General features: G+C 40.8%; 1 protein-coding gene across 2 annotated transcripts in view; it reads left to right on the top strand.

Annotated features, from left to right (window-relative positions):
• The window catches only part of LOC150089500 (uridine-cytidine kinase 2-B-like), a 241168-nt gene that overhangs the window by 129529 nt on the left and 99037 nt on the right, over positions 1-12602 (top strand). For both annotated transcript variants that reach the window (XR_016546671.1, XM_090368627.1), the window contains exon 6: positions 8458-8506. Coding sequence is in view for 1 of the 2 variants with exons in the window: in XM_090368627.1 (XP_090224753.1) it covers positions 8458-8506 (49 nt within the window). In the remaining variant the exon portion in view is untranslated. The remainder of the gene's footprint in view (positions 1-8457; positions 8507-12602) is intronic.

Raw genomic sequence — 12602 nt, 5'->3', positions numbered from 1 at the left:
AAAAAAACAATTAAGCCCAACCACCCCATGCATGGGGAGAATGTCTCCTCAAGCAATGCAAGCCTGAGGAGACATTCTCAGGAGGTAAGCTATGCAAGCGCCAAGACTTACGCGCTTGTAATGTGTCCGAAGGCGTAGGCAGGCATTATACACCAGCTTACGTTGTCCTACGTGGCATTCGAAGTGCCTGTCTAGTTTGCATGCCTTTACCCTCTGCTTCATGTAAAACTGGGCATTGCCAACACTGTACTTCAAGTGCTCGTCTGGTATAGCCCTAAGGAGATGTAAAATGGTCTCAACCACAAGTCCGTGGCTTAATTTGGTGGGGCGCTATGACATTAGAAGCGCGTAAGTCTTGGCGCTTGCCAAGACTTACGCGCTTCTAATATGTCCGAAGGCGTAGGCAGGCATTATACACCAGCTTACGTTGTCCTACGTGGCATTCGAGGTGCCCATCTAGTTTGCATGCCTTTACCCTCTGCTTCATGTAAACCTTGCCGTTGCCGACACCATGCTTCAAGTGCTCGTCTAGTATAGCCCTAAGGAGATGGAAAATGGTCTCAACCACAAGTCCTTGGCTTAATTTGGTGGGTCGCTATGAGCCCCACAAGTTTTGGGCTGGCCCTCTGTCGCTTTTGGGGGGAACAGCCAAGCACAAAAAGCCCCTACGAAGTCGCGGTTATTTTTCTAGTGGGGGGGGGGTTGATGGTGACAAAAACAGTGGTGACGTTAAAATCACTGTTCATGGCACCATTAATGTCACAAAAAGACATTAATGGCGCCATTAACCGAGAAGTTTGGAAACCTCTGGATTAGAGCCAGAGGACTTTCAGACTGTGTTGAGGGCAGCTGGAGAGACTGAAATAATGCAAGAAAATATACAAGATTGGCTCTGGAAAAAGGAAATCCTGGATTTCAGTTTATGACAGGAAGAAATTGCTGCAGGTGTCATTAAGAGTTCTGCTATGAAAGAAGAATCAGATAATGACTAGATAAACTACAAGAATCTACAATTAAGAAGAAATTTCTTAGTTCTGCAAGGGATGGTATTGATGCAGTAATCAATTATGTGAACTCTGACAAATCAAAAATTGCAGGAGCCAAGAACTGTGAGGGAGATCCTAATTAAAGAACAGCAGCAGAGGTTTGTTTAGACAGAACTTGATAGTTTCTTCAAACCTGCATTTTTACATTCAAAATAGGATGGGATCTACTCAGTTATATTAAAGGAGGCAGCAAAGGAAGTAAGCAAACCCTAATGAAAGCTTCCCTGGACTTGGGGGAGGTCCCCCATGGATTGGAGATACGCAAATGTGTCCCCAATTCACAAAGGGGATCAAAGGGTGACACCAGTAATTACAGACCTGTTAGTTTAACATCTGTTCCATAGAAAATAATGGAGTCAATGGCTAAAGAAGCATTGCAGGTTCATCTAGACAAGACTGCAGTTATGGTTCAGACATAGCATGGGTTTGTTAATGGGAAGTCTTGTCTGACAAATTTGATTGGATACTATGATGTGGACACAAATGAACTGGATACGAAAAATAATTTTGATAACATGTACGGTTATGCCCCTATATCCGCTGATTCAGTTTCCTGCGGTTAACCAGGGGAAAAAAAACGAAAAAACTTAACAGTTACTGCTCACGTGTCCAATACAATTCTTCTCTTTATTTTTTATGATGTCAATTTTAAATCTAATAGCTTCCCTTTATTTTTTACAAAGTCGCATATGGTTTGGTCACCAACATTATAATCGTTCTTTAGAGATTTAACAGATGCACCATTTTCAAACTTTTGAATAATTCAAGTTTTTGTTTAATTTGAAAGCACAACTCTTGCGTTTGCCGATCATTTTCACGATTTCTAAACAAAACAAAAAAATTTTTTTAGAATACTTCCTATTAAAAAAATGCAGACATGCCTGACATAAATAACGAAACAAAATTTGTCCTTTTGCGATGCGACGGAACACAACAATCGACGTGACGCACTAAATCAGCAAAAACTAATTAGCAACATGCACTAAATAGCAAAAATAAATAATTAATACTTAACTTGATACGGAAGTTATATAAAGGGATTTCGTAGATAACACTCGATACTGAAACATAAATATAGCGTTATAACTGTGTTGGGATACAAGTTTAGGGTTTTAATTTTGTACTGAAATTGAAATTTTATTGAAATTAAATCGAAATCATGACTCAGACCAGAGCAGCAAAGCAAAAGGCTCAAGCTAATGGAAGTGCTGTGGCTCAGGGGAGAACTGAGGGGGGCAGTTGCCCTCTGAATCACAGCCTTTTAAAATGCACTATTTGCTTGATGTTTGTGGAGCAGTCAGGTACAGGACATGATACTGCCATGGGGGATGTCTTTGTATGTGCACGATGCAAGGAATGTAAGGAAATAAGGCGACAACTCAGCGTTGTTATGGGCCTATATGAGAGCTTGAAGGACAGGGTGGATGCCCTCGAAGGAGTAAAGTGAGGGGCCCATCAAGCTCTCAGCTGCCCACACCAACGCCAGAGCTTGCACTTGGGCATCACACAACACAGCGGCAACCCCCAAGGCAGAATGCGCTGGTCCCACAGGAACTAGTAGTTGTTGGTGACTCTATTGTCAGGGAAACGGGGAACATGCTTTGTAAAAAGGATAGGTGGAACAGGACCATGGTATGTCTGCCAGAGGCAAAGGTTCATGACGTTGTAGAGCGGATATCATCTTTTAAGGGCACAAAAGGTGATATAGTTGTACACGTTGGCACTAATGATATTAAGAGTAGGAGACCGGTGGAATTACTCAACAAGTACAGGTCACTGTTGAAAAAAGCCGTGAATTAGGGTTGAATTTGAAAGTGTCTGCAATTCTGCCCAGACACGATAGAAGGAAGTATACGATGAGAGCCCTGTCGATCAATTGGCCCTGGAAAGATTGTGCAAGACTCAAGGGGTAGATTTTTTTCAGCCTGGTCTGTACTTGTCAGGAGAGACTGCTTCTACAGGAATGGGATACACTTAAATAAAAAGGGTGCAAGAATGTTTGCTGATGTTCTCGAGGCAGTGTTAGGTGGGTCGGAAAACTGCTAGATTGGGGGGGGATACGAGGACTAATAGATGAAAGTGATTCTTGCACTGCTTCTATTGGAATGAGCAGCAGCCTGGAAAATAAGATGCAGGATATTTCAGAGACTGCTGGGAGTCATTGGGGTACAACTAAACACATGGGTTGTGTTAGGGTAGCTAAGAATAAGAACAGGTGCATGTATACTTGCGTGTACACCAATACTAGGAGTTTGGTAAATAAATTTGATGAATTTGAGGTATTGCTCAAAGCATCAAAGGCAGATATTGTTGGGATATCAGAGACGGGGTGTCACATAGATATAAGTAATGCAGAACTGGAATTTGGGGAGTACGTCTACAGAAAGGATAGACAGGATAGGAAGGGAGGAGGGATTATGCTATTAGTTAAGAAACACATAAAATCCAAGGAAGTGAAGCCAGTCGACATCGCTGGAGAGTGCAGTGTCGAGTCAGTTTGGTGTGACATAAGCATCGGGAGATCAAAATTGGGAATAGGAGTGTGCTATAGGCCTAATGACTCTGATGAGTATGATAAGAAATTGTACAGGGAAATAGAGTGGGCCAGTAAATCAGAGCGTCTTATAATGGGGGATTTTAATTTCCCAGATATTGACTGGAATTTGTGGGTTGGTCACTCACACACTAACAAGGCTTTTCTGGATTTATTGGATGATTGTTTTCTAAATCAGCATGTTCGGGAGGCAGCTAGAGGGAGCAATACTCTTGATTTGATTATCAGTAGTGATTCTTCATGCATTAAGAATCTGCAGATACAGGAACCACTAGGTGGCAGTGATCACAGTGTGCTGAAGTAGGATTTACTCAAGGAAGTAACTACCATCAGGGGTAAAGGGAAAGGTTATTGCTTTCGTAAAGGCGACTACGATGGTCTGAGACAGTATTTAAATTCTATACAGTGGGACCAACTGATGATGTTACCAACAGCAAACTCAAAATGGGAAGCATTCAAAGAACTCATCTTGGAAGCTACTAGGCTTTACATACCAACTAAGAAATATTGTTCAAGGTTCAGGCCTAAATGGATGTCAGATGAACTAATGAGACATATGGCAAAGAAGAAAAATGCATGGGATACATATAAATTAACATGTGACATAGAAGCCTATGATAGATATAAGTTGATCTGTAACCAAATTACAAAGGAGGTTAGGCAGGCGAAGGCAGATTACGAGAAATCTTTGGCAAGGGATGCAAAGAAAAACAGCAAGGAGTTCTCTACTTATGTAAACTCTAGAAGGAAGGGGATGAATCAGATTGGTCCACTTGATATCGATGGTTCAACTGTTGATGATGCAGCTCAGTTAGCTAACAAACTAAATGAATATTTTGCATCGACATTCACACATGAGGAGTTATTCAGGAAGGGGAATGCCATAGATGAAGTAAATACTGGCAGTGAGCTAGATGATCTTGTAATAATTGAGAGTAAAGTGGAGAAGAAATTGTTGAAGATAAATACAAGAAAGGCATCTGGGGTGGATGGATTCTATGCAGTTATATTAAAGGAGGCAGCAAAGGAAGTAAGCAATCCTTTAGCCATAATAATGAGAGCTTCCTTGGACTCAGGGGAGGTACCCACAGACTGGAAATGTGCAAATGTAACCCAAATTCACAAAGGAGGATCAAAGGCTGACACAAATAATTATAGACCTGTGAGTTTAACCTCTGTTCCAGGAAAATTAATGGAAGCACTGGTTAAAAAAGCACTGCAGGATCATCTTGACAAGAATTCAGTTATAGCTCAGACACAGCATGGTTTTGTTAAGGGAAGGTCTTGCCTGACCAATTTGATTGGATACTATGATGTAGTCACAAAAGAATTGGATGCAGGGAATAACTTTGATATTATATATTTGGATCTTAGAAAGGCTTTTGATACTGTTGCACATGGAAGAGTGCTGCACAAATTGGAGCAGTGTGGCATTGGTGGCAAATTGCTGCTATGGATAAAGGGATAGTTGAGTGGCAGAAGACAGAGTGGTAATTAATGGACACTGCTCATTGTGGACTAATGTTATTAGTGGAGTCCCTCAGGGTTCAGTGTTGGGTCCATTGTTGTTTTCTGTATTTATAAATAATATTGATGATGGTATATCAAGCTTAATGTCCAAGTTTGCAAACGATACAAAGGTTGGCAGGGTTGTTAAGGACACTACTGACGCTATGCTGCTGCAACAGGATCTGGAAGGTTGAGCAGATGGGCTGAGAGGTGGCAAATGAAGTTTAACATTGACAAATGTAAAGTACTACATATGGGAAACAGTGATCCCAGAGCAACGTATCAACTCTGTGGTACTACACTGACAATGGTAGAGAATGAAAAGGACCTGGGGGTAATTGTGCAGGCAGATATGAAGTTCTCTGAGCAGTGCAGACGGGCTGCAAGAGTAGCTCATGGTGTCTTGTCAATGATATACAGGAATTTTTTCTAGCAGGGATAGAGAGGTGATTATTCCCTTGTATAAGGCAATTGTCAGACCACACCTTGAGTACTGTATACAGGTCTGGAGGCCTCATTTCAAGAAGGATGTAGAGCGCTGGAACAAGTACAGAGAAGGGCAACAAGTTTAGTGAACGGAACGAACGGTTGCTCTTACGAAGAAAGGCTTAAGTTTTGCAAATTACAGTCTGGAGACTAGGCACCGGTGAGGTGATCTGATAGAGGTGTACAAAGCCTTGAATGGTTTGAGCATGCTCAATGCTGATGGGATATCGCCTCTTGCTCAGAATAATCACCCGAGAGGGCATAAATTCAAATTGAGGAAAGACAGATGTAGGATAGATGTGTGGAGATTTGCCTTTAGCCAGCGGGTAGTTGGTTGGCGGAACAGACTTCCATCCTTTGTTGTGGAAGTTGATAGCCTAAATAAATTTAAGGCCCAGCTGGACAGGTATTTCGAATGAACGGAAGGGTAAAGTGGAATTTTTTTTTTTTTTTTTTTTGGCTGATGCTGCATAAGCTTGCTTTCTTGCATGATATGCCTCTACTAATGCTAATGCTAAATCAAGCTAAACATTTGGTCCTTTTTTTTTTTTTTTTTTTTTTTTTGAGCGGTAGGTGTGAAGAGAGCGGGGGGGGGGTTGCAAGATAATAGGTACACTAATCTCCCAATGACAACTTATTATTTATTATTATTATTAGACATATGATGCAAGTAAGCCTGAGGCTTATGCCACACCAGCCAAAAAAAAAAAAAAAATTCTGAATTACCCTGAGAGAGAGAGAGTCAGGAGTAGAAAGGAATTACCAAGAAAAAAGAAGAATGATGATATCCAGCTCAGGACCCTGGGTGTGCCAAGCCCATACACACCAAATGTGAGCCCCTGGGGTTAGTATATAATGCTGGTTCTTGTCGCTTATTTACAACTTGCAAAACATCTGTTTATAACTATTCTAGTTATAACCAGAATTTTTGATTTCTGGTCAGGTTTTTTTTTTTTTTTTTTTAATTTGGGGTCTTGAAGTGTCCCAGGAATTCAAGAGTCTGCTTTACTTTATTATTACCATGTTTAATGTTGGTAATGTCTTACTGTGTGTTTAAATTATCAATTAAGATTTATTATACATATCTATGTTCAAGAAAATCACGTTATATATGGGGTCAGCAGGTGTTCGCTTATATCAGTGGTTTCAGCCCACCCACGGTAGGTCTTGGAACGTATCCCCCACGGATATGGGGATCTTACTTGACTTGGATTTTAAAAAAGCTTTTGATACTGTTGCAAATGGAAGACTACTATACAAATTGGAGCAGTATGGCATTAAGGGAAAGTTGTTGCTATGGATAAAGGGATAATTTAGTCAAAGAAGACAGAGAGTGGTAAGCAATGGAAACTGCTCTTCATGGACTAATGTTATTAGTGGAGTCCCCTGGGGTTCGATGTTGGGCCCTTGTTATTTTCTGTATTTATCAATGATATCGATGAAGATATATCAGGGTTAATGTCCAAGTTTGTAGATGATACAAAGGTTGGCAGGGTTGTTAATGACAGTACTCTACTGCAGCAGGATCTGTAAAAGTTGAGCAGGTAGGCTGAGAGGTGTCAACTGAAGTTTAATATTGACAAATGTAAAGAGTACCGCATATGGGTAGCAGTAACCCCAAACTAATGTATCAACTGTATGGTACTACACTCAAGATAGTGGTGAATGAAAAGTACCTGGGGGTAATTGTGCAGTCAGATATGAAGTTTTCTGAGCAGTGCAGACATGCTGCAAGAGGAGGTTATTGTGTCTTGTCAGTGATATACAGGAATTTTGCTAGCAGGGATAAGGAGGTGGGTGATTGTCCCCTTGTATAAGGCAATGGTCAGGCCACACCTTGAGTACTGCATACAGGTCTGGAGGCCTCATTTTCCGAAGGATGTAGACATGCTGGAACGTGTACAGAGAAGGGCAGTGAGATTGGTGAATGGAACAGAGTTGCTGTTACTAAGAAAGGCTTAAGTTCTGCAAATTGCAGCATCTGGAGATATGCACCTACGAGATGATCAGATTACTCACCTGAGGGGACATAAATTCAAATTGAGAAAAGACAATTGTAGAATAAATGTGCAGAAATTTGCCTTTAGCCAGTGGTGGTTGATAGTTGGAACAAACTTCTATCTGTCATAGTGGATGGTCGACAACTTAAATAAGTTCAGGGCAGAAATAGACTAGCATTTGGAGTGAATGGATGGGTGAAATGGGAAGGTTTTTTATTTTATTTTACTTTTTTTTTATTTGGCTGATGTATGTGAGCTTGCTTTCTTGCATCATATGCATCTACTAATATGCCTCAAAACAAGTACAGCTTCTGAGTCTTCTCTTGGTGGATAAATGTATTGTCTTTTTATAGTTTTTAAATAAAGGCTGTACAGTGATATTTTTTACTTATTTTCATCAGCACTACCCTATATCATTAAATTTTCCATTTATTTGTGTTCTAAGTTTTTTTGTTTCTATTAGGGTTTTCGTTTGCTTCTAATACGGATTATTGCTAAATCTGGACGACCTGTCCTTACAATTAATCCAGATTATCTAGGGTTTACTGTACTTTTCTCAAAAACATGCCAGTTCTTGACAAGGCAGAATACAGTGATTCTAAAAAAAAAAAAAAAAAATTAATTTGCCCATCACAGCCATTAGATTGACCTAATGGTGGATCAATCATTCTGCATTTGTCAAGCCCTGGACCTTTGCTTTTATGACATGATAGAGCAGGTTTTACAATGAGTTATATTATTCAGAGATGTTGCTCATCTATTATACTAAATGGAAGACATAAGGATTATTTTATTTTGCTTTAGTAACAGATAATATTAAAATCATACTGCTTATTAACTCCTCATTTCATGTTTTATCTAGACAAAGAAATATGCCGATGTTATCATTCCACGAGGTGCTGACAATGAGGGTAAGTCTATCTCTCTCAAATTAGCTATTCCTTCTGGTCCCAATTTATTCTCAAGATGACCATTCTTTAAATTTTTTCTCTTAGAGAATTTCTAAATAATAAAAAAAACATTAGGATTTAACTAGTTCTGCAATTCTGCATAGACACAATAGAGGGAGTATGTGTTGAGCCTTGTCAATCAATTCTGTCCTGGAGAGAATGTGCAAGGTTTGTGAAGTAGAAATTTTCTCAAATTTCTTTGCTTTATAACAGGAAGGACTACTTTTACAGGGAAGGGATACACTTAAATAGAGGTGATGCAAGAATATTTGCTGATGCTATTGAGGCATTTACAGCAATCCAGCATCTAGTATAATATTAGATACTGGTATTATCAGACTAATAGATGAACTAGAGCCATGGGCAGAGGTAAAGTGATTCTTTCACTGCTGTTATTGGAACATGCAGCAGCAGCCCGGAAAGCAAGCTGTCTGGGATTTCGAGTCCTGATTTGTGTCATCTGCTGTTTTAGTTTAACAAAGAGTAAGAACATGTGCATGTACACTAACGCTAGGAGCATCTCAACAATGTCCATTTCCACTTGCAGTCTGCCAAACCCCATCTACTTTTTCTGACAGAATCTCAGTTATCGGATGATTCAACCAATGCTCATCTCAGTTGCCCAAATTATTCGCTGTATGATTCCTTTCGCCTCAAAGGTGGTACTTGTGCATATGTCCGTTCTGATATTCTCTGTCAGAGACTTGGTAATTGGAATCTCCTCTTTTCAATCTTCTCTGGCTTAAAATCTCTCTACCTCAATGTATCAGAATCATCTGTTGTCTCTACCGTTCTCTCAACTCCACTAATCACTTGGAGCTCTTCAACTTCCTCTCTTTGCAACTTGACTTTCTCCAGTCTAACTTTCCTAACAGTGAGGTAATTTTTCTTGGTGATTTTAACGTTTACAACTGCAGCTGGCTTCCGTTTTCTAGTCACGCCGACCCAGCTGGTCAAGATGCTGAGGCTTTTGCAACTACTAATGACCTTGCACATATGGTTCATTTACCTACAAGAATACCGAACAATCCTAACCATACAGCCAACACGCTTGATCTTTTTCTCACAAACAACTCTTCTAAGTACACGGTTGAAGTGAGTGGTCCTTTAGGCACCTCAGATCAAAACTTGGTGATTGTCACTTCTCCAATGGAGCCTTTATCTCATGGCTATTCCCAACCTTGTGTTGTTTGGCATTACAAGAATGCAAATTGGGATGACCTGTGAAATTTCTATTCTTCTTTTCCTTGGTCGGACTACTGTTTCAAAACTTCTGATGTCAACGTTTGCTCAGATCATGTCGGTGAAATTATTCTTGTAGGAGTGGAATCCTTTATTCCACACTCCACTTTAAAATCTCGTCCTTTATCTAAACCTTGGTTTTTCGGTAAATGTGTTAAGGCCGTTCAGGAGAAGAATGTTGCATATTGTAATTGGCTTGTTTCCAATTCTTCAGTTTCATTTTCTGCCTAACCAAAGCTCGCAACAATTGTAAAGCAGTTATTAATCAGTCCAAACTAGATTTTGAACAGACTAAGAGTGGAAAACTTGCTTCTTGCCCTAATGGTAGCCGAGCATTCTGTTCTCTTGCCAAAGGTATTGGCCGCAACTTTTGCCCATCTCTGCTCCCACCTCTCTCAAAACCAGATGGTTCTGTTGTCAGTTCAGCCAAGGATAAAGCTGACCTGTTAGAATCCCATTTTTCTTCCAACTCATGTATTAATGATCTTGGTAAAACACCTCCCACCATTCCCAACACACTCCACACTTCCTGTGGTCTTCCGTCCAAAGGATGTCAGAAGGATTTTGACGAAACTTGATGCTAAGAAAACTCCAGGTACTGATGGTATTTCTCCCTTTGTTCTCAAAATCTGTGCTCCTGAACTTACTCATGTTCTTTGTTGCCTTTTTCCGCTTTCTTATTCCAAAGGTGTTTTTCCATCTGCTTGGAAATTTGTTCATATCCAGCCAGTTCCTAAAAAGGGTGACAAATCCCTCCCATCCAGTTATCGTCCCATTGCAATTACTTCTACTCTTTCTAAAGTAATGGCCGGTGCCCCCCCGTAGCCAGGTGGGAAGGAGCAGCAGCGCGTAGCACACGCTCCTTGATTAGACCGGGGTTCGAGCCCGTCACCACCAAAGACGGAGGATGCGGAAAGGTCAGGGATTGACCACTGCATATCCCGGAGCAATTATGGCCTTAGTTGCTAATTCTTCTAAAAAAAAAAAAAACCAAAATCTAAAGTAATGGAAAAATCAATTAACCACCAACTCTTAAACTACCCAGGAACCTTCTCTCTGATCAACAATCACCAGTATGGATTCCGTCAGTGTCGATCCATTGGTGATATTCTGGCTTATGTTACCCATTTATGGACATATTCAATGGAAAAGTTTGGTGAAACACAAGCAATTGTTCTGGACATCTCAAAGGCTTTTGATCGTGTTTGGTATAAAGGTCTTCTATTCTAAACAAGTTTCCATCTTATTTTTTATAATTGGTTATCCAGTTTTCTCTCTGATTGCTCACTGAGGGTGATGGCTCTCTGTCTTCTAACTTCCCCACTGATGCTGTTGTCTCCCAAGGTTCAGTTCTTTCCCCCACTCTTTTCTTCTTGTATACAAAGGGTACTAGGAAAGTTTTGCAATATGACGCAACAATGAATCACAGGAAGCTGCTTGTTGCTGCATGTTGAGACATGTTCATACGTGCATAGTAGCCGCTATGCCAAGTCGATGGGCTCAGTTATTCATTAGTAGCGAGAGTGTAAAGTGCTTGCGATGGCATCGTGGTCACGAAATGAGATAAGGACAGTTTTGCAGTATAATTTCGTGCGTGGTTTAACCATAGACCAGTGCTTAGAAGAAATGACTCTTGCACTAAATGATGATTGTCCACATCGTACAACGATATTCAGGTGGTATAGAGAATTCCAAAGGGGAAATTTCACTCTGGAGGATTCTGAGAGGCCGGGAAGGCCACGAACGTCAGTTACGGAGGAAAACGTTACTGCTGTGAGGAAAATGCTTGACGAAAACAGGCGAGTGACCTACCAACAGATAGAGGATACTTTGGGCCTAAATGCACCAGCAATTCGTTCGATTCTGCAAGATCATTTGCACGTGAAGAAACTTTGTTCTCTCTGGGTGCCGCATCAACTGACTGAAGAGCAGATGACACGACGTGTGACTTGGTGCCGGGAGATGTTAAAAAAGTTTGATAAGGGACAATCTCGGTATGTGAACAACATCGTGACAGGTGACGAGACTTGGCTGTACTATTACGATCTGCCGACCAAGGCTCAAAACAAAGTTTGGGTCTTTGATGATGACGACACACCCGTAATTGTCAGAAAATCCCGATCTGTAAAGAAGAAAATGATAGCTGTATTTTTCAAATCGAGTGGAACTGTGGAACGTGTCGTTTCGGACACGCAGAAGACAGTCACAGCTAAGTGGTATACTGAACAATGCCTGCCTAAAGTCATTGGATCTATGAAGAACCTGCGGCCAAAGTCAAGAATGGACACCTGGTACCTCCATCACGAAAATGCTGCAGCTCACTGCGCCAAAGCCTGCACCGAATATTTGACCACGACAGGACTGAAACTTCTCGAGCACCCTCCCTACAGACCAGACCTTGCTCCCTGCGTCTTTGCACTGTTCCCGCATGTGAAAATGAAGCTAAAAGAGAGGCGGTTTTCCAGTGATGAGGACCTTCTACGGGCTTGGGACAACGAGTGTGCTTTACTCCCTAGTGAAACTTGGCAGAACTGGTTTAAAGATTGGTTTCGGAGGATGGAGAGGTGTATTGAATGTAGAGGAAATTACTTTGAAAAAATTAAATAAACAAAGCTGTATTGCAAAACTTTCCTAGTACCCTTTGTATTAATGACCTTCTTCCATTGACTGGAAATCCTATCCATAGTTTTGCTGATGATAGCACATTGCATTCCACTTTCCATTTTGAGAACCCTGCTCAATCAGCTTCAACTTTTCGAATATCCTATCAATTCCTGAAATGCTGATCTCCAGGTAATTCTCCAGTGGGGGAAAG

This window comes from Mastigoproctus giganteus, chromosome 2, assembly GCF_048544385.1.
Source record: "Mastigoproctus giganteus isolate SK-2022 chromosome 2, ASM4854438v1, whole genome shotgun sequence".
Lineage (NCBI taxonomy): Eukaryota > Metazoa > Arthropoda > Arachnida > Uropygi > Thelyphonidae > Mastigoproctus > Mastigoproctus giganteus.
This window is presented reverse-complemented; position numbering and strand designations above follow the sequence as displayed.